Genomic DNA, 23,415 nt, shown 5'->3' with positions numbered 1-23,415 from the left:
CAATACCCCAGTTACAGGTATACTCTAGGGCGCTTTATTTACCAACTATCCCCACTACACCACAGAAATTTAACACCACAGAATTTAAGCTTGTATTGAAAAAAGAGAAATACTCACCAACCTACCTGCTCCCTGGTGACGTCACACACTGATTACTTTTTACCTCTCTCCCCGCTGCTGAGTTGGTAAGCCTCGCTGCTCTCCAGTTTTTATACCGGGCTCCTCACCCCCCAGGCTCCGTGCTCCGACTGCTCTCGGGCCTCGCTGCTCTCCGGTTTTTATACCGGGCTCCTCACCTCCCAGGCTCCATGCTCCGACTGCTCTCGGGCCTCACTGCTCTCCGGTTTTTATACCGGGCTCCTCACCTCCCAGGCTCCGTGCTCCGACTGCTCTCGGGCCTCGCTGCTCTCCGGTTTTTATACCGGGCTCCTCACCTCCCAGGCTCCGTGCTCCGACTGCTCTCGGGCCTCGCTGCTCTCCGGTTTTTATACCGGGCTCCTCACCTCCCAGGCTCCGTGCTCCGACTGCTCTCGGGCCTCGCTGCTCTCCGGTTTTTATACCGGCTCCTCACCTCCCAGGCTCCGTGCTCCGACTGCTCTCGGGCCTCGCTGCTCTCCGGTTTTTATACCGGCTCCTCACCTCCCAGGCTCCGTGCTCCGACTGCTCTCGGGCCTCGCTGCTCTCCGGTTTTTATACCGGGCTCCTCACCTCCCAGGCTCCGTGCTCCGACTGCTCTCGGGCCTCGCTGCTCTCCGGTTTTTATACCGGGCTCCTCACCTCCCAGGCTCCGTGCTCCGACTGCTCTCGGGCCTCGCTGCTCTCCGGTGGGGATGTTGCACATTTTCAAGGAGGCTTTGAGGGTGTCCTTGAAGCATTTCCTCTGCCCACCTGGGGCTCTCTTGCCGTGTCAGAGCTCCGAGTAGAGCGCTTGTTTTGGGAGTCTCGTATCGGGCATGCGGATGATGTGACCCATCCATCGGAGCTGATCGAGCGTGGTCAAAGCTTCGATGCTGGGGATGTTGGCCTGAGCGAGAACACTGACGTTGGTGCGCCTATCCTGCCAATGGATTTGCAGGATCTTGCGGAGGCAGCGTTGGTGGTACCTCTCCAGTGCTTTGAGGTGCCTGCTGTACATGGTCCATGACCAGAACTAAGCAATGCATTCCAGGTGGGATCTGACCAATGCCTTGTATAAGAAAATATAACCTCACTTGACTTGACTCTATCCTTTTACTAATGAAATTCAATGCCTTGTGTGTCTGTTGGGCTGCAGCAAAATTGAGTGTTACAGATGAGGTTCAAAGGAGGGTGGAGTATGAATGCACACATTCAATGATGCACTTGCTGACTCTGACCAAAAATAATTCAGCAGCATCATTATAGTTATGACATTTTCAATATTCAATGTCTGACTTTGACCACAGATGTGACCGACGTAATGACTGTGGCGATGGTAGTGATGAACGAAGATGTACGTACCAGCCTTGTGCCCAGCACCAGTTTACATGTCAGAATGGCCGCTGCATTTCACAGTTATGGGTCTGTGATGGTGATAACGACTGTGGAGACAGATCTGATGAGATGGAACACCGATGTCTCACCTCTGAGCCAACATGCCCTCCACATCATTTCAAATGTGACAATGGAGGTTGTATTGAAAGTGGCAAGGTGTGCAACCAAGTGGATGATTGTTCTGATAATAGCGATGAGAAAACATGTGGTATGTATTCAATTTTAAGAACTTTTTTTGATTTGTGAACCTGCTGCTCATCAGCATGAAGGATGAGTCTGGAATTGTCCAAGTGGTGAAAGGGCTGTAGGGTAACCAACTGTATCACCCAATGTATTTTGTAAAAAGAAATAGTAGCATATACAAAATACAAACAGCTTTCACATTTTGTCACATCTATCTATAATAATAAGATTGAGTCAACTGAAAGTACTGTTGACTCTTTTAGGGTGTAATTACATACCAGCTTTAGTGTCATAGCAAAGTGTCTTCCACTGCACTGCAGTGCTGAAGTTGATGTGTCCTCTAGGCTGAGGCCAGTCATTTCAGTGGATTGGACTGGAGCTGATGAAGTGAAGCACCTAAACTTGGGAATGTTTCACTCTCAGATGGTACGCTGCACTATAATTGTCTGTTGAAATTGCCCCTTTTAGCTTTTTTCTTACCAATTTTCTCCACTTCTCTCCCCTCCTCTCCTTGCTAGGGTATGATGCCACATCATGCCATAGGTGCTGCTCACACATTCACGTGGTCACGCTTCATGTGTGAAGTGTCTGTGGGCTATCCTACCTTGGCTGACATCATAACCAAGCCTCATCCTATCCTTGCCCAATGTACACATTTCTAGCAGAAGGCTGCTAGATATTGATCAGAAACTGAAAGCTTGGCTGATTTTTCTTTCCATACCTCAGGACAATTACTCCAATTAGAACACCCTAGTCCCAAGCCCACCCTAGCTAAGATCAGCTAGTTCAGTATTGACTAGCGCTTGAATCTGAAAGCTTCTTGGTCTCTACAGCTAAGCCATGTGAGCCATTATTTTATTTTAAGATGTTTTAAATATTTTTCCTTTTCCCTGGAGCTGGCCAGATGAACTGCAATGGACTTTTCCAATCCTGTACATTCCTTTGTTCCTAGTCTCTTCTAGGGTTGCCAAATCTGGTGGGACATATTCTTCGAGGTTTTATCACATGACCTCTTGCCTCTGACTGCCCCGCCCAGTCAAACAGCCTTTTTCCTCAACTCCAATATTTTTATAACTAATAAACAAAAGTGTTCAAAGAAAATGAAAAAATCCCCATCAGACTTAAAATCGGAGCTTTTGTGTAATCTACTTCATTTTTAGGTGAAAATTTAATTTAATACCAAGAAAGAATAATTCATTTTATCCACTTTTTGATTATTAGATTTGTTTGAGTTTAATTTTGGAGTAAATTATAGTACTACATCTCTTTCCCAAGTATGTTGGCAATTTTACAAATCTACATGGGATGTATGGCACAGACAGGCCATTTGGCGTCCATGCCGGCGTTTATGCTCCACGTGAACCTCCTCCTGTCTTTCCTCATCTAACTCTATCAACATAACCCTCTAGTCCCTTCTCCCTCATATGCTTGTCTAGCCTCCCCTTAAATGCATCTATACTATTCGCTTCAACCAGTCCCTGTGGTAGCGAGTTCCACATTCTCGCCTCTCTCTGGGTAAACAAATTTCTTCTGAATTCCCTACAAAAGATCAGGCTATATGTGCACAGCTGAAGTACAATACTAGACAGTTTGCTGGGAACAACTTGCACACCAGTACAACATATGTTGGGTAACAATATAAGAAGAGATGGCTACCAAGAATTGAAACACTGCAAGCATCTTGTCTTTGTGTTGGCTGATTGGAAGAGGGGTTAGAAAAGAGAGAAAAAGTCTATGAGAAAGAAGGCTGACTAAAAAGCGAGAGAGGAAGAGGCAGACAGACAAAAATGGAGAACCCACATGTCCATGAAGGGGCAAAATGTAACAGAGAAAGGGGAACAAAGCATTTATAGTGTCTTACCACATCTCTCGGAACATTCCAAAGCATTTCACATAGAATAAATTACTGAAATGTTGTTATATTGGTGAATGTAGTAGTCAATTTTCTCTCAAAGTCCCACAAACAGGAAAATATACTACATATCAAAACAATACAGACCAGAAATGTGGTATTTTACAGCACAGCCATCCATCCCACTGTGCCAGTACCATCTCGCTGAAAGAGTAATCCACTTAGTCTCATTCCCTGCCCTTTTCCCATTTACAAATATTTATCCACTTCCATCTAAAAAGCTATTATGGATTCTGCTTCCTTCAATGTGTCCTAACAACCTTCTGTGTGGGGAAAAATAAATTCCTCCTAACCTCTTCCTTTTTTTTGGTGATGATCTTAAACTTATGCCCTCTGGATATCTACTCACCAAGCAGTGGACATAGTTTTTCCTGATTTATCTATCTAGCCCCCCCATAAATGTGAACACTTTTACCAGAATTCCTTTTAACCATCTTTCTTCAAATGAAAAGAACATCCGTTTCTCTCGTCTCTCCTCATAACTAAAGTAACATTTACCTTTGAATTTCATTTGCTCCTCTGTTTCATAAGAACAGTAAATACTGTAATAAGCCATTTGGCCTGTGACTCGTGACATGGTTAATTTTGCCTTTTCTTATATTATGTTGCGACAGGTGTTGACGAATGCAGTGATCCTGCACTGAATCACTGTACACACAGCTGCACCAACACATTGACCAGTTTCTTCTGCTCTTGTCACCCTGGCTACCATCTCATGGATGATGGACAGACTTGTGAGGACCTTGATGAATGCAATGTAACACCAAGTGTTTGCAGCCAGATTTGTGAAAACACAGAGGGTTCCTATATCTGCAAATGTGCCCCAGGACATCTTCGGGAACCTGATGGAAAAAGTTGTCGCCAAAACAGCAATATTACCCCTTATCTCCTCTTCAGTAATCGGTACTACATACGTAATCTCTCTGTTGATGGGGTATTTTACACTCTTGTTCAACAAGGGTTCATCAATGTGGTGGCATTGGACTTTGACAGAGTCGAGCAAAGGTTGTACTGGATTGACTTGGGCCGAAGAATTATTGAGCGAATGTTCCTGAATGGGACCAAAAAGGAGACTGTCATTAACCATGACCTACCAGGTGCAGAGGGCCTGGCTGTTGACTGGGTTGGAAGGTAAAGTAACACTACTTGGAGGTCTATGCTTTTTATTATTTTCAAACTACTGCACAATAAAATCAGAACTAGTAATAATTCATTTTAATTTAATCCAGACTTTTAGGGATTAAAGCATTTGTCATTTGCCCAATGTCTGGAGTAAATAAAGATTATCAATTACATTTTGTTGTCTCTCTCTCTCTATCTCAAATGAATATGACCGGCACTATTCAGTTTAAGATTGCTTCATCAGAACAAAATTTCATTAAAATTAGATATTACTTTTTAGATTCCATGGTGAGTGAAGCCACTGCTGGTTGTGAAGTTGTTTTATTACTAGACATTGCTTCAGCTTTCTCAGAGATGGATTGCTGAGTAGGTGCAACCTTTGTAATACCTGTCTGAAGGAACAGATTTATGTTTGGAAATTTTTAGATATTCTTGGGGAAAGTGCTTAAAGGAGAAAGATTCAATGGAATTCAACCCAAGATAAATAAAACAGTAAAGAAAATCTAAATATTTGAAGGTGACATAGAGGTAGTAGTTACCATTAATAGTGAGGCCCGAGTGCTGGATGCTGCAGGCTCCCATTTTGTTCTGACCGAGAGTGGGTTGAAGCCACCAAACGTGATCTGTACATTGCTGGCTTACATGAAACTTATAGAAACATAGAAGATGGGAGCAGGAGTAGGCCATTCGGCCCCTCAAGCCTGCTCCGCCATTCAATGCGATCATGGCTGATCATCCAAATTCAGTACCCTGTCCCTGCTTTCTCCCCATATCCCTTGATCCCCTTAGCCTTAAGAAATATATCTAACTCCTTCTTGAATATATTTAATGAGTTGGCCTCAACTGTCTTCTGTGGTAGAGAATTCCACAGGTTCACCACACTCTGGGTGAAAAAATTCCTCCTCATCTCAGTCCTGAATGGCTTACCCCTTATCCTTAGACTGTGACCCCTGGTTCTGGAGTCCCCTGCCATCGGGAACAGCCTTCCTGCATCTAGTCTGTCTAGTCCTGTTAGAATTTTATAAGTTTCAATGTGATCCCCTCTCATTCTTCTAAACTCTAGCGAATATAAGCCTAATCGACCCAATCTCTCTTCATATGTCATTCCTGCCATCCCAGGTATCAGTCTGGTGAATCTTCGCTGCACTCCCTCCATGGCAAGAACATCCTTCCTCAGAAAAGGTGACTAAAACTGCACACAATACTCAAGATGTGGTCTCACCAAGGCCCTGTACAACTGCAGCAAGACATCCTTGCTCCTGTAATCGAATCCTCTCACTATGAAGGCCAGCATACCATTTGCCTTCTTAACCGTCTGCTGCACCTGCATGCTTACCTTCAGCGACTGGTGCACAAGGACACCCAGGTCTCGTTGCACTTCCCCTTTTCCCAATCTATTGCCGTTCAGATAATAATCTGCCTTCCTGTTTTTGCCACCAAAGTGGATAACCTCGCATTTATCCACATTACACTGCATCTGCCATGCATCTGCCCAATCGCCCAACCTGTCCAAATCGTACTGGAGTTTCTCTGCATCCTCCTCACAGCACACATGCCCACCCAGCTTTGTGTCATCTGCAAACTTGGAGATATTACATCTAGTTCCCTTGTCTAGATCATTAATATATATTGTGAATAACTGGGGTCCTAGCACCGATCCCTGCGGTACCCTACTAGTCACTGCCTTCCACTCGGAAAAAGACCTGTTTATTCCAACTCTTTGCTTCCTGTCTGCCAACCAGTTTTCTGTCCAAGTCAGTACCTTACCCCCAATCCCAGGTGCTTTAACTTTGCACGCTAGTCTCTTATGCGGGACCTTATCGAAAGCCTTCTGAAAGTCCAACTATACCACATCCACTGGTTCTCCCTTATCTACTCTACCAGTTACATCCTCAAAAAATTCCAGTAGATTAGTCAAGCACGATTTACCTTTTGTAAATCCATGCTGACTTTGTCCGATCCTGCCATTGTTTTCCAAGTGCTCTGCTATTACATCTTTTACAATGGACTCTAGCATTTTCCCCACTATCAATGTCAGGCTTACCAGTCTATAATTCCCCATTTTTTCCTCTACCACCTTTTTTAAATAGTGGGGTTACATAAGCTACCCTCCAATCCATGGGAACTGTTCCAGAGTCTATAGAATTTTGGAAGATGACCAGCAATAATGCATCTACTATTTCTAGGGCCACTTCCTTAGTACCCTAGGATGTAGATTATCAGGCCCTGGGGATTTATCGGCCTTTAATCCCGTCAATTTCCCTAACACCATTTCCCTACAAATACTGATTTCATTCAGTTCCTCCCTCTCATTAGCCCCTATGTTCCCCGGCATCTCTGGGAGGTTATTTGTGTCCTCCTTTGTAAAGACAGAACCAAAGTATGTATTTAATTGGTCTGCCATGTCTTTGTTCCCCATTATAAATTCCCCTGATTCTGACTGCAAGGGACCTACGCTTGACTTTACCAATCTTTTTCTCTTCACATATGTATAGAAGCTTTTACAGTCAGTTTTTATGTTCCCTGAAAGCTTACTCTCATACTCTATTTCCCCCCTCTTAATTAATCCCTTTGTCCTCCTTTACTGAATCCTAAACTGCTCCCAATCCTCAGGTTTGCTGCTTTTTCTGGCCAATTTATATGTCCTCTCCTTGGATCTTATTCTATCCCTAATTTCCCTTGTTAGCTAATGTTGAGTCACCTTTTTTGTTTTATTTTTATGCCAAACAGGGATGAACAAATTCTGTACTTCATCCATGTGATCTTTAAATGTTTGCCATTGCCTATTCCCCGTCAACCCTTTAAGTAACATTCCCCAATCTATCCCAGCCAACTTGCGCCTCATACCATCGTAGTTTCCTTTATTTAAATTCAGTACCCAAGTCTCTGAATCAACTACTTCACTCTCCATCTTAATGAAGAATTCTATCATCTTATGTTCGCTCCTTCCCAAGGGGCCTCGCACAACAAGATTGCTAATTAATCCTTTCCCATTACATAATACCCAGTCTAAGATGGCCTGATCTCTAGTTGGTTCCTCGACATATTGGTCCAGGAAACCATCCCGTATACACTCCAGGAATTCCTCTTCCACAGTATTGTTACTAATTTGGTTAGCCCAATCTAGATGTAAATTAAAGTCACCCATGATAACTACTGTGCCCTTATTGCATGCATCTCTAATTTCCCGTTTAATGCCAAACCCAACCTCAGCATTGCTGTTTGGGGGTCTGTATACAACTCCCACTAACGTTTTCTGTCCCTTGGTATTTCTCAGCTCTACCCATACAGATTCCACATCATCAGAGCTAATATCCTTCCTTACTATTGTGTTAATCTCTTTAACCAGCAATGCTACCCCACCGCCTTTTCCTTTTTGCCTGTCCTTTCTGAATATTGAATACCCCTGGATGTTGAATTCCCAGCCTTGGTCACCTTGGAGCCATGTCTCTGTAATCCCAATTATATCATATCCGTTTACATCTATTTGTGCAGCTAATTCATCCACCTTATTACGAATGCTCCTCGCATTAAGACACAAAGCCTTGAGGCTTGGTTTTTTTAACACTCTTAGACCTTTTAGAATTATTGTTTACTGCGGTTATGTTTGATTTACACCCTTGATTTCTCTGACTGCCACTTTTGCTTTTCTCCTTCCTGTCATTTGCTTCTATCCTTGCTTCCGTTTCCTCTGTCGCCCTGCACAGGTTCCCAACCCCCTGCCATTTTAGTTTAAACCCTCCCCAACAGCACTAGCAAACGCTCCCCCTAGGACATCGATCCCGGTCCTGCCCAGGTGCACACTGTCCAGTTTGTACTGGTCCCACCTCCCCCAGAATTGGTTCCAATATCCCAGGAATTTGAATCCATCCCCCTTGCACCATTCCTCTAGCCACGTATTCATCTGAAATATCCTTCTATTTCTACTCTGACTAGCACGTGGCACTGGTAGCAATCCTGAGATTACTACCTTTTTGAGGTCCTATTTTTTAATTTACCTCCTAACTCCCTATATTCAGCTTTTTGGACCTCATCCCGGTTTGTACCTATATGCACCACGACAACTGGCTGTTCACCCTCCCCCTCCAGAATGCCCTGCAGCCACTCTGAGACATCCTTGACCCTTGCACCAGGGTGGCAACATACCATCCTGGAGTCTCGTTTGCGGCCGCAGAAATGCCTAGCTATTCCCCTTACAATAGAATCCCCTATCACTATAGCTCTCCTGCTCTTTTTCCTCCCGTCCCATGCAGCAGAACCACCCAGGTGCCAGGAAGTTGGTTGCTGCTGCCTTCCCGCGATAAGCCATCCTCCCCAACAGTATCCAAAGTGGTATATCTGTTTGAGAGGGGGATGGCCACAGGGGATCCCTGCACTACCTGCCTGCGCCTACTACTCTGACTGGCGGTCACCCATTCCCTTCCTGCCTGTGCAGCCTTTACCTGCGGTGTGACTAACTGATTAAACGTGATATCCATGATGTCCTCAGCATCGCGAATGCTCCAGTATGTATACATTCGCAGCCCCAGTGCCGCAATGCAGTCTGCCAGTAGCTGCAGCTGGATACACTTCCCGCACACATGGTCGTCAGGGACACAGGAAGTGTTCCTGATTTCCCACATAGTGCAGGAGGAGCATGCCACGGGGCCGAGCTGTCCTGCCATGACTTACCCTTTAATTAATTTAAATTAAATCAATACCACCAATTATACTACAATTAAATGATATACTCAAGGGCCCTTGTTTCCTAGCACTTCCCGCTACACAACAGAGACCTTAGAAACTATAACCACAAAATTAAGACCTTCTAAACTTTATAAACTATGAACCTTAACTGTCAAACTATGGAGTAGTGTAAGTACTCACCCAATCAGCTGCTTCCTCCTGCCCGCGTCACGTTCTGAATCGTGACGTGGCTCTGGAACGCAGCCACTGGTATGCGAGATTGGTAAGCCTGTGTAAAAAAAAAAAAGAGCCCACGAAAGTGAGTTTAAAAACTCACTGAACCTCCGCTCTCACCGCTCCCGACAATGAAACTTCTGATCTTGGTGAAGGTCCACAGCTAGAAATAAAAAGATAAATTCAACTGATTCTGGACTCCTATGAGTGAATCATGGTTGTAGGGAGCACAAATTGGAGATAGGGCTACCGTCATGTCTGTTTTCTTGCCCTTGTTCCTTTTGAGTGTGGCTTTCCAGTTAGAGCATGGGATCACTGAATTTACCCTAACATTCCAAACATGGCCTGGAAGCGGCTGTGAATTCACAAAAGCATGCCGGCACAATTATTTTAGAATCATGACGAAGAATTTAACACGGTTGCAGTGTTTCCACCAATACAATGCACTCTTAATTAAGTGAAACATTTCTTTAAGCATTACCTGCTTGTAGGTATCGGTGGGTGTATCCAAGCAGTGGAATGAGTGAACCAGCAGAGATTTGATTTGGTCCTTTCTTCTCCTGTATTTTGTAACTAAGCTGGATATTTATTTTCCTACTTTTGTTTAAAGGAGGACTTGTCCTTGCCTTGGAGGGAGTTGAAATATTGTTAGCGATGGTATTGATTTTTGGTGGGGTGTAGTAGGGATAGTCAAGATTATGGTCAATGGGCTTGGCCAAAAGCAGATTAAGTTGCACCATGCCCACCCTCTTACATTTTTAATTTTCAAAAAGATGTTTCTTGTATAATCTAGATAATTACCTGCTGTTGTGCAAGGTCAGTCTCTCAGCATTACATACTAATTCATTATCATAGGATCATACAGCACCGGAGGCCATTTGGCCCATTGTGGCTGTGCTGGCTCTCTGAAAGAGCTACCAATAAGTCCCACTCCCCTGCTCTTTCCCCATAACCCTGCAATTTCTTTCCTTTTTAAGTATATATCCAAACTTACTATACATGGACTACTGTTGGCAAAGACTGAATAATTTCTTTTGTGTGAGTTATTTGAGTCTTTTTATTTTTTAGGAAACTGTACTGGCTTGATCATTTTAAAAATTGCCTTAATGTTGCTGAACTTGATGGAAGGTTCCGTAAAAAGCTGGCTGACCACTGTGTGGATACAGGCAATATCTACTGCTTTGAGAACCCGCGAGCTATTGCTGTTTATCCTAAATATGGGTAAGAGGACCTTAAATTATTTACCAGGTTTATAAGAAAAACACCAAAAACACCTATAGAGTTGCTTTAGGTGCAATCAGCAATTCGGACACAACTTGCGCCCAATATTGTGTTCGTTTTGAAAAGTGTTTCCCCCCCTAACCCCCCACCCCGGTTTCTGCTCAAACTTATTTGCATATTGCTGATCGCAAAATCTGCCATGAACCAGCGCAATTGGGCACCGTTTTAAAACGTAATTTTTTTTTTTTTTAATGTTTTGCTGTAAAAAGAATTCCTTGATATATATATTTAAGAGTGGTAACTTGGCAAAGTTTGATTAATACAGCTAAAAATGGGTTTATCACAAAACATAAGCATTTTAAATCAGTGTCAATCCACCACCTGTGAGTAACCTGATTTTTAAATGACTGAAAGTGACTTTTTAAAAATATACAAAACTATTTTCCAGTTAGATTGGAGTACAGTAATCAGTTTCTTAGTAAATGTTAAAAAAAAAAGTTCATTCAAAACCTTTCAAAATGTACCTATTAGTATCCTTGCACCCAGAAAATCCAGCTTAATTTTTGGAGCTTCCTCAAAGGCCTACAAACGAGCGGATTAGCGGAAACTCCCTATGGTGATTAATTCACCCTGGGGGCATAGCCACTTTTGTGGACGGGGCCTGCTCCAAGTGCAATGTTTTTAAAACTAGCGCAAAAGATCGCGGAAACACGAGTTGCGCTGAATGCAATATGTGCTTAAAATTCCACGATCTTTGGCACTGGTTACGCCAATATCGGCCAAATTGCGCCGAGAAAACAAGCTCAATCGAGCGGAAACTCCAGGCCCTAATGTATAAGAAGGAAAGTTTTTTTTTAATGTAATTGCCATCCTGAAGCAAACTTTTCTCTTTTGGTGATGCACCTAACATTATGTAAACATGCCAGACAGGCTTCATTGCTGCAACTGTAAATTGAGTAAATACTGCATTTTTGATGTAGGTGTTAGTGATGAATGTGACCAATCAAAATGACTTGACATATACTGAGCCCATCTTCCTGCTGTGAATTTATGAACCATGCATTGAAATGGCCTTCACAAATTGAGAATGGAGTCTTTCACTGTTACAAGATTTAAAAAAGCTCCCTGATCAGATTCCAACTTGATGATCAACAGCCTTTATTTGTAACAGAAAATGTTCTTATGTAACAATGTTATTGAGCTGATTGAAATTCTGTCATGCTGCACACAGCAATTTGACAAAATAGAATTTGACCTGTTAGAGACTTTAATATCATTTATATATTTCAGTTTTTAAAACTTTTTGCAGATATATTTTCTGGACTGACTGGGGTTATCAAGCATACATTGGTCGCATGGGCATGGATGGTAAAAACAAATCCGCCATTATTACCACAAAATTGGAATGGCCCAATGGATTGACCATTGACTACACAAACGATAAACTCTATTGGACTGATGCTCACCTGAATTACATTGAGTAAGCACTTCTAAAGTTTTGAATAATGAAATGCAAGCCATTTTGTCTAATTCCAGTTTTATTGCATAAAGTGTTAGTTGCTATAGGTACAATAGAGCACATTTTATAATCAAAAACAATGGCCCAGATTTTCCGGCAATGGCAAGTTGGATGATGTAGACTGTAAATTGTGCCGTCTATCATGCCAATCTTACCATTGATAACTTACTCCATATTTTCCTGCCTTTCTAATTAGAATACGTCACAGCAAGCAAAGTGGCAAAGCCAATGGATAATATACTGATCCTGTCACTAATACTGTGATTTATCTCTGAATTAAACAGCAATGTTACAGAAATGTATTCTTTTCCAAAACACAATATAACATTAGACTAAAATACATAAACTAAGGTAATTTATTTATCGTGCTGGTTTTAAAATGCTCTGCCATATTCTGTGCACATGATCCAGCTCCTAAGATCAAGCAGTTGGTGGTCTATGATTTTCGATAGAAGCTATCACTTCATTGATAGCTCACTGGGCTGTCAAAAGCTGCTGAACTCTTCCAGCTCTACAGCACCAACAGCTCTTTACCCAAAAACTCCTCTTTTATCTAGTTAACTGTCAATGAAGTCCTGTGTTTGATTAGATGTTTGAGGTGAAAATACAATGATGCAAGTTCCCAGGAAAATCTGAGCCTATATTGAATTATTAATCATGGAATATATTTTCATTGTAATACCCTTGTATTTTTTTTACTAGTTGTATTTAATTTCCCTTCAGTAAAGCCCCACAGCTGTCTTTTTCTCCTGAAAGACCAGGATAGTGTCAGCCACATGCTTCTCCACATTTGCTGCTAATTTACATCTGTATAAACCAATTCTGTCTACTAATTTAGATAAAAATCTTCAAAACTTTCATGGAGAGGAATTGAGTTTGAATGATAATCAAGACTGGATTTGAACTTGAGCTCTGGAAGTCCAGTGCTCAGATACAAGCTTGTATTTGATATTGTGACCTCACTATGGAAGCATAAATGGCTATTGTGTTTTGTAGATTTTCCAACCTGGATGGAAACCATCGGCACACAGTATTTGATGGAACTCTAAGCCACCCGTTTGCCATTAGCCTGTTTGAGGATACAATATATTGGACTGATTGGAATACAAAATCAGTGGAGAAAGCAAATAAATACACTGGGGAAGGCAGGGTGTTGCTGGTGAATACCACCCACAGGCCTTTTGATATCCATGTATACCATCCATACAGACAGCCAATAGGTAAGTGTATAATCTGTGAAACTGACATAAAATACAACATTTCTTATCTCATGTTATCTGTGTTGTACTGCAACTCAAATTTTAGAATGAGTTTTATGTTGAACATTAATTTCTTAATATCCATTAGACTTTATTTATCTTTTGGAACATTTAGATACTTAAGATGCATGTTATATTGGTATTGCTCCTTCTGGTGACACTTTTCCCAATGCAGGAAACTTTGTGTTATCCGGAGGCTAAATGTCCGGCAAGCTCGAGCCACCGTCAAAAATCAGGAGCCGTTTCGTTAGTTTTTTCTCAACAGTCAAGCTCTGCAAGGTCTCGCTGAAGCTGTTGCTAAGCTACAGAGATGCTACAGAGAGTACGGTTGACTATTTAGAAGCTTAACAGGGTTTGTTGCCAGATACGGAGCTCAAAATCTCTGTATGTTTCAACATTAGCGCTGGTTTGTCCGGCAGTTTTGAGGGAACGGCAACAGCTCGGTCCCGTCGGTGCCGGATAGCACAAAGTTTCCTGTATTTTCTATTTTGCCCACACATGCTGGTGCTGTAGATATGAAATAGGATACTATCCTGGACTGAACTTGTATAGCTCACAATAAAATGGTGAATAGCAGTGAAAAGAGATTCCTGAACAGGGAATCTGTTTTTCCTTCCAAGTGAATGAAATGGTTTGGATGATTCTTGTATTGCTGTCAGTGACGCACACTAGCCGACACTGCAGATGCTGTTGATTGATTGGTTTAAGCAGATGTCAATTTCAATACAGTTGCACATCAGGTAATCCTTATAGATACAAATGGAAGTGTTCTTCTGTAAAACTGCATTATTTCTCAGTAAAACCCTCTCTTCTAACAGCTGCCCCTATTATATCCTTTGTCTAGAGTCATATGTTGTTAAGCTTCTTCCTGTAGCACGATCAAGCAAAATGACAGTCCACAGCAAACATGAGGGACAGATGAATCGCATCAATAAAGCTCCAAAAGGAAAACTGAAAATCTGCTTTTTTAAATTTAAACAAAAAAGCTCACGGCTTAGAGTTATGGAAGCTATTCACGTTTGCTCTTGTTTGTTATGTAGCCTTGTACCACAGTTCCAGCCATTGTGTATTCTCTGTACAATGCTGCTTCCTTATAAGTGCATTGAAATATATATCTGTGTACTAACAGTTACTTTTACGCCCCTCCTCTTTCCAGCAAACAATCCCTGTGGTACTAATAATGGTGGCTGCTCCCATCTGTGTCTGATAGCAGCAGGTGGCCAAGGCTATGCATGTGAATGTCCGGATCACTTCCTGAGGCAGTTTGGGAGCATCACTCACTGTCTCCCCATGTGCACAAGTACACAGTACAGATGTCTAGACAATGAAAGGTACACTAACTAATGCTGCATTTTAATTGATTTTTACATCATAAGCTCATATTTAAATATGATTGTTTCCAGTGTTTTCTGTTTGTGTTTTAGATTTCCAGCTTTTGCAGTTTTGTTGCTTTTTATTTAATTATGATTTTATTTTTAATATAAGGGTAACTACTGTATTGACTTTTTGAGTGAATGGCAATAAAGTCAAACTCAGCTTCCATTTGGTTATTGTACTGTATGATACATAGCTTAAGGCTATGAAGCTATTTATGTGTATTCGTTTGATGAGATTCTCATCCCAGCAGTATAGGAAGACTGCAGTTGACTGCAGACTCCTCTTCTGACGATAACATACCATTATGTATGTCAATTAATTCAGCAAAATACTTCTACACTCCTGCAGTATATGAATATCTTTTTAGCAATCTCATCTAATATATTTTGTGAGAAAGAAATGAAGGATGTTAACAGCTTATGTTTTCAATGAGTTTACAAATCGTATCTAAGCTTGTAACTCCACAGAACAGATGTGTACTGTAGAAGCTTTGTATGTCAGGACTGCATATTGGGAATTCGGATGTGGAGGTCAGCGAGCTCGGCAGGATTTTTTGTCAATTCATTTTATTTTATGCACACAGGTGCGAAAGGCTCTGGACCAGAAGCAGGACTTTACAAGATCTACCCTCTTATGATATTTTTCCAACATTCTTATTGTGTGAAGTTATGTTTGCAAATATTGAGTTTATAGTATTTTTCATCACAGTACTTCTGTTGAATGTATTGCGCACATATATAAAGACTATAATTTTGTTGTTTTGTCTGCCATAGGTGTGTTCCAATCTGGTGGAAATGTGATGGACAGAGAGATTGCAGGGATGGATCAGATGAACCTACCACCTGCCCAACCCGCTACTGTAGAATTGGACAGTTTCAGTGCAATGATGGCAACTGCACCAGCTCCAGCTTCTTGTGTAATGGTTATCAGGATTGTGCAGATGGATCTGATGAAGACATTGTGCTTTGTAGTAAGTATTTCTTATTGTTAATTGAACATAGTAGACGATATCAAAGTGTCAGCATGACTTCTAGGCTGGCAGCTCTTAATGAGCTCCTCTCCTTTGTAACTCAATCTGTGGCAATCCATTGCTATATTTTGTCCCTTCCACTTCAATCTCCTCTCCTCCACTGCTTAAGGTCCCCTCCCCCCTATTAATGGAAGCATTTTAGTCCAAACTTGAGTTCAAGCTACAAATTTAAAGCTACCTGAAAAAGAGCAGTTTACCCTGGAATTTATTGTTCCTGGTTCTTGGGTTTCACTCCCACTGCTCCTTTCTCCTCTTCTGGTATACTGGATCCATTGTTGTGCATGCTAACACTGAGGCCACTACTCCCCTCCACTGGACTCCTGGATCAACCTCTGCTGGCTCATGGTTAACTCTCCACACCTCCTTCGCTTTCTGTTTTTCACTGGAGAACCTCCAGTAGTGTGCCCACTGATACTCTGCCCCTCAAATACCCTTTGGACTCACTCACCCTCCACAAGTCTCCAAATCTGGACATTGGTTGATTGATGGTCCAAGCTGACTCCACCCTATCTACAAGTCAACTTCATCGCACCACCAGGATCTCGGACCTTAACTTTGGAATCCCTTGTACTGTCTCTTCTGTTTACAAGCAGGATATTCCTCCTAATAACGGTCATGCTTGTGTAACCTGAATTCCTTCTGTGCTCATTCGTATGCACATTTTGGCTGCTGCTCCAGACCCAAACCCATTACTTCTATCTCTTTATTTCTTCTTTTGACCCTTCTTGGGCCCGTCTCTCATGCCTCCTCTCCTTTCTGTCACCTAGTCATACCACCTTTCATTTCTCCCCTCTCGGGTACTTTGCCTCCCAATTCCTACCACAACCCATCACCTCTGCACTTTTGCAGCAGTTCCAGGGTTGAATCCCCCTTGGATAAGCTGACAGCTACTACCTCAGCAACCTCTGAAGGGCCCATCGAGGGACCATCACTGGCTCATTACGAGCAGCAACCTCAAATGGCCCACCCTCCTCTCACCAACTTCCTCCTTCCTGTCCCGCTCACCCCACCAGTCATTGCCCCCCCTTGGACTCTTGCCAATGGATCAACTATCATCGGGTCTCTCCATATTTCCCTGCAGAATGTACATTTGCTTGTTCTGGCCCCACAAGGATACCTTGGGACTGCCCAGCCTCGGGCTCTTCCCCCTTCCACCACCCCCCCCCCCCCCCCCCAGCACCACCAGCAGTGACATCATTCCCACTGGATTCGGATGGAAGTCAGAGTCCGAAGTCCGAACATAGAAATGAGGTCTGGGAATTAAAATCTCCCGGGCTTTATGCTCCGGGGGTGCTGGTGGGCTCACCACCCACTTCGGCTCCCGCACCCCCAATTCCTGCTTGAAGGAAAAATCGGCCCTCAAGTATCAGATATTGAATTGAAATATAACTGTATCCATAAATCCAGTGGTACTTAATATTTGTTTTATAGTCAGTCACCAATGTGAGAGCTACCAGTGGCAGTGCACGAACAAGCACTGTATTCCTGAAGCCTGGCAATGTGATGGGGAGAACGACTGCGCAGATAACTCTGATGAAGACCCTGCTTACTGCACTTCTAGAACCTGTCATCCAGGCCAATTTAAATGTAATAATGGCCACTGCATCCCACAGTCCTGGAAATGTGATGTAGATGATGATTGTGGTGATTATTCTGATGAGCCCTACAACGAATGCCGTGAGTACATTTGAAGGAAAATGTTCCTGAAAGCAATTGGGCTTTAACATTTAAGTTGTTTTTGATTACTTATATTACCTCTACTTTATTCTCTTTCACTGACTTTCTACCTGCAACTATGATCCTTTGTCAGGCGGCTGTGATCAGTGGACTTCCCCATGCTCAGTGTTAATGCTGCTCTATTGCAGCTGGTGAGAGGTGGATTTAATTGTTGGAGAACAAAACCATCTGCTGAATTATGGTGAAACATTTCCCCCCCAAAGGGTAATAGAGTTGTAGTAGGGCATTGAAGTGAACAGTTCAACAAGCAATTAGATGTGTTTTCTACAACAACAAAAAAGTGTTGCTAGAGAGAAATGGATGAAGGGTATGGTGAGAAGGTGGGGCTGAGATTGATCAAAAAGAAATGGTCTTTTTGTTCCTAAAAAAAAAACTTGTTATTCTCTATTGCACAAGAATATGCAATTTGTTCACAAGTAATATTACTGGCAACAACAACTTTATATTGTAAAAATATATCTGTCAATGTGAGTAAGTCGATTACATATGATAGGTATATGATATTTAAAATATATCTAGTGTGTATCTTAGCTGATGGGGAGGTTACCTGTTAGCATTTATGACTGTGAAATAATCTTCTTAGGCAGAACCGAGGATGACTTGCTTCCACATTAAAAATGAGTTCGCAGGTGACTGATTAGTCCAATGCGGGACCTACAGTCTCTGTCACAGGTGGGGCAGACGATGGTTGAAGGGGGCGGGTGGGTGGGGTGCTTGGGTTGACGTGCGTTCCCTGCGCTTGGCTTCCGCTTGCTCCCGGCGAAGAGACTCGAAGTGTTCGGTGCCTTCCCGGATGCTTCTCCTCCACTTTGTGCGGTCTTGGGCCAGGGATTCCCAGGTGTCGGTGGGGATATTGCACTTTTTCAAGGAGGCTTTGAGGGTGTCCTTGAAGCGTTTCCTCTGCCCATCTGGGGCTCTTTTGCTGTGTCGGAGCTCCGAGTAGAGTGCTTGTTTTGGGAGTCTCGTATCGGGCATGTGGACAATGTGACCTGTCCATCGGAGCTGATTGAGCGTGGTCAAAGCTTCGATGCTGGGGATGTTGGCCTGAGCAAGAACACTGACATTGGTGCGTCTATCCTGCCAATGGATTTGCAGGATCTTGCGGAGGCAGCGTTGGTGGTACCTCTCCAGTGCTTTGAGGTGCCTGCTGTTCATGGTCCATGTGATTTGTGACTGTTTTATGACAACACCATAGGATCAATTTTAACCCTGGGCGGGTGGCTGGTGATGCGATTGCATTGCTCACCTAATATCCATTTTGAGGGCTAGGTCTCATTTACATTTGATTGGGGTGGATGGAAAATCCAGCGGCTCCTCCACAAAGTTGAGCCAGAAGTTTCATCTGCTGGGTGAGGTGGGGAGGCAATTGCAAGGAGGGAGGGAGCAGATGGCCGTGATGAATGCTCCTCCTGGTCTCAGAAAAATCTTTTAAATAAAAACAGAAACTTACCAGGTCTTGGAGAGGCCTGCAGTGGTCCCTTTAAGAACAGCTGGCTAGGCTGCTCAATGCCTGGTACCAATGGGTGTAGATGCAGTGCAGGCTCCACCCATTTGTACCTTAAAATTAGGGACTTATGTATACATATTAGCGGGTCCTGATTAACATATTAGAATTAGGCTGCTACCGGAAACAGGCGGGCACCAGGTCTACCCATTCAAAAACCCCAGGTAAATGGCGGCAGGCAGGAATGGAGCAGGAACAGGGCAGTAAGTGTATCCCAATTAATTTTGGGGCATCACCTTCCCATTTCCGCCAGGTAGAGCGAGTTAAAATTAACCCCGTAAATATTCACAAGACTGACGGTGGTAGCGTGTGATCAGTCAGTTGTAATAACTTGTCTCTTCTCATACTGATAATTTCTTATTTCAGATGGGGCTGACTACTCCTGTGATAACCACACCGAGTTTGCCTGTAAAACAAACTACCGTTGTATTCCTAAGTGGGCTGTATGCAATGGCAATGATGACTGCCGGGACAACAGTGATGAGCAAAACTGTGGTATGTAAGGAAAAATGGGACACCCTTGCAACTTACAACATCAAACCCCTTCAATTAATAACTTTTGAAGTGCTATGTCTGTTGTTACATTGGTGAAGGTGGCAGCCATCCTGTACCAAAAATGTCTCGCAAACATCAGTGAGGTGAATGACCATTTATTCTGTTTTTATAGAATCATAGAATGGTTACAGCACGGAAGAAGGTCATTTGGCCTGTCGAGCTCGTGCCAACTGTCAGCTAATCCCACTCCCCTGCCCTTTCCCCATAGCCCCGCAAATTTTTCCTTCAGATACTTGTCCAACTTCCTTTTGAAAGATAAGATTGAGTCTGCCTCCACCACCCTTGCAGGCAGTGCATTCCAGATCTTAACCACTTGTAGTGATCAATAACATGTCATTCTGTGGTGGACACTAGGTGGAGCAGTAGAGCTGCATATAGCTGTATGTATAAGACTACACTACCCAGCTATACATTATATTAAGACTACATTACCCATGAGGCTAGGCTACCCACAAGGCAGCAGTCAAGATGGAAGCCTCTACAAGATGCTGTACAAGTCCACATGTGCTTAATAAAAGTAGCTAGCAAAAGCTAGCTGTGTTCATAATAAGAATGTCTATTTATTAATGAACATAACATGGTACCAGGGTAGTGAAGATCTGCTGAAAATTGTGAAAAGCGATATGAAGAATTTGAAGCCACCAGAGCGTTTGAATCTCACAGAAAAAATCGACTACAATTGGCAGACTTTTAAACAGCAATTCAAACTCTACATTGCAGCCATCGGATTCGGTACGAAGCCAGACGCAAGGAAGATAGCATTGCTGCTTATGGTTGCAGGCCCACAGGCGATAGAGGTATTTAATACATTTGTATTTAATCCAGTGGAGAACAGAGAAAAATTAGAAAATGTGCTAAAAACAATTGATGCACATTGTTCTCCCAAAAAGAATGAGACCTATGAAAGATACATCTTCTGTTCTTGGACACAGCAGCAAAATGAGACTTTTGATAGCTTTATAACTGATCTGAAACTGAAAGCACAGACATGTAATTTCTCTGAGCTCAAAGCATCCATGATTTGTGACCAGATTGTGTTTGGTATTCATGATAAAAAAGTCAGGGAACGTCTGTTGAGAGAAACCGAACTAAATTTGGAAAATGCGGTGAAAATGTGCCAAGCCAGCGAGCTAGCTCGAAAGCACGCGCAGACTTTCAGTGAAATCAATAATGATGCGATTGTAATGAGTGATAATGCTGCTGTCGGTGCTGTGTCCTACAAGGGGAAGAAACGTGGGCAGAACAGAAATTAAAAGCAATCGGAGGATGAAATTTTTAATTGTAAACGCTGTGGTTACAAACACCAGTTAAGACAATGCCCAGCGTTTGGAAAAATGTGCACAAAGTGTAATGGAAAGAATCACTTTGCCAAACAATGCTTTTCAAAAGTAAAAATGACGAAAGGGCAATGAGTTAATGTGATTGAGGACACTGATTTAAGTGAGACATTTTTTGTAGGAATGGTGTCATGTGACGATATCAAAAAAGATACAGAAAATGTGCAGCCCTCAGAAATAGACAATGCTGAACATAAAGTTAATGCAGTAAAAGAGGACAAATGGATGATCCCACTGCAGATAAATGGAACATTAGTTACATTGAAACTGGACACCAGGGCAAAAGCAAACTTAATCAGTATGAGTGACATTAACAATATGAAAGAAAAGCCCAAAATACAGAAAAAGTCAGTACTACTGAAGGACTATAATGGACAGAAAATAGATAGCTTAGGTGTATGCAGACTTAAAGTGACAGTCAAAGACAAAGACAAAGTGCATCATCTCATGTTTTCTGTTGTGGCTGAAAGGCTTGATTCACTACTGGGTGACAAAGCTTGTGAGGACTTAGAACTGGTCAAAAGAGTCTACCGTATAAACTGTGCCATAAGCAGACCAGATGACTCGGTGGATTCTGTAGTGAATAATTTCCAGGATGTGTTCAAAGGATTTGGAGTTCTACCATTCACTTACAAGATCCAGCTAAAGCAGGATGCTCAGCCAGTGGTACATGCTCCATGAAGAGTTCCAGCACCCCTGCATGACCGGCTCAAGAATGAACTGGACAGAATGACCACACTAGGAGTCATCAGGAAAGTCGAAGAGCCAACAGACTGGGTTAACTCCATGGTATGTGTAAAGAAAAAGAACAATGATCTAAGAATATGCATGGATCCAAAGGACTTAAATGCAAACATAAAACGTGAACACTATCAGATTCCCAAGCGAGAAGAAATCACCAGTGAAATGTCAGGTGCCAGATACTTTACAAAGCTCGATGCCTCACAAGGATTTTGGCAACTAAAACTGGATGAAGCAGAGAGCCCATCAAGGATGAAAAGGCCAAAGGGTATCCATGTCTTCAAAAAGCCTAGTTTCTCCAAGAAGAAAGAAAAAGACCTTAAGGTCAAAGAGAAGCCAAAGGAAGAAAAGCACAAAGAGGAAAAACACAAGGAGAAAAAGTCCAAAGATATAACCGCAGCAGATGTTGTTAAGCAGTGGAAAGAGAAAAAGAAAAAGAAGAAGCCTGCACCAGAGCAGGACGCAGTTCCGGTGGATACTCCTTCTTCCCTCGGGCCAATCTTTGGTGTTCCATTAGCCGAGGCTGCTGAGAGGACTATGCTGTATGATGGGATCCAGCTGCCAGCAGTTTTTCGAGAGTGCATTGACTACATTGAGAGTTATGGCATGAAGAGTGAAGGAAACACTGAAACCCTCTCCAAGCAAAGATCGCAAGGAGACCTCGATCTATACAAGAGCAGATTGATGACAATGCCGCAACTGCATCTTGTCATTCACCGCCAGAACAATCTCATGAAGACACATCAGACTTACCCGTGTTGAGAAGATCCACACGTGAAGTAAAAGAGCCTGATAGACTTAAGCTTTGAGTACAATGTAAAGCTTTGAAAATGTGTTGACTGTTTTGAAAATGTTTCTGTTTATAGAGCACTAACAAAAGTGTTACTGATATTATCTTTATTGTTTTCTTGAAAGTTGATTGATATTGATTTTGTTAAACCTCAAAGAAAGGGGGATGTAGTGATCAATAGCATGTCATTTTGTGGTGGACACTAGGTGGAGCAGTAGAGCTGCATATAGCTGTATGTATAAGACTACACTACCCAGCTATACATTATATTAAGACTACATTACCCATGAGGCTAGGCTACCCACAAGGCAGCAGTCAAGATGGAAGCCTCTACAAGATGCTGTACAAGTCCACATGTGCTCAATAAAAGTAGCTAGCAAAAGCTAGCTGTGTTCATAATAAGAATGTCTATTTATTAATGAACATAACACCACTCATTATGTTAAAAAGCTTTCTCTTACGTCGCCTTTGCTTCTTTTGCCAATCACCTTAAATTTGTGTCCTCTGATTCTCGACCTTTCTGCCAGTGGGAACAGTTTCTCTCTCTCTGCTCTGCCCAGACCCCTCATGATTTTGAACGCCTCTATCAAATCTCCTCTCAATCTTCTCTGCTCCAAGGAGAACAACCCCAGTTTCTCCAGTCTATCAACGTAACTGAAGTCCCTCATTCCTGGAATCATTCGCGTAAATCTTTTCTGCACCTTCTCGAAGGCCTTC

At 42.6% G+C, this 23,415-nt stretch overlaps 1 protein-coding gene across 2 annotated transcripts in view; it reads left to right on the top strand.

Moving 5' to 3' along the window:
• lrp2a (low density lipoprotein receptor-related protein 2a) overlaps positions 1-23,415 on the top strand; it is a 390,094-nt gene that overhangs the window by 289,994 nt on the left and 76,685 nt on the right. For both annotated transcript variants that reach the window (XM_085986489.1, XM_085986488.1), the window contains exons 49-57: positions 1,425-1,720; positions 4,222-4,738; positions 10,697-10,849; positions 12,159-12,329; positions 13,365-13,588; positions 14,784-14,958; positions 15,778-15,974; positions 17,466-17,711; positions 19,642-19,770. In XM_085986489.1, coding sequence (XP_085842615.1) covers positions 1,425-1,720; positions 4,222-4,738; positions 10,697-10,849; positions 12,159-12,329; positions 13,365-13,588; positions 14,784-14,958; positions 15,778-15,974; positions 17,466-17,711; positions 19,642-19,770 — 2,108 coding nt within the window. The remainder of the gene's footprint in view (positions 1-1,424; positions 1,721-4,221; positions 4,739-10,696; positions 10,850-12,158; positions 12,330-13,364; positions 13,589-14,783; positions 14,959-15,777; positions 15,975-17,465; positions 17,712-19,641; positions 19,771-23,415) is intronic.

Source organism: Somniosus microcephalus, chromosome 4 (assembly GCF_052327205.1).
Source record: "Somniosus microcephalus isolate GS21.2 chromosome 4, FLI_Smic_1.0, whole genome shotgun sequence".
NCBI lineage: Eukaryota > Metazoa > Chordata > Chondrichthyes > Squaliformes > Somniosidae > Somniosus > Somniosus microcephalus.
This window is presented reverse-complemented; position numbering and strand designations above follow the sequence as displayed.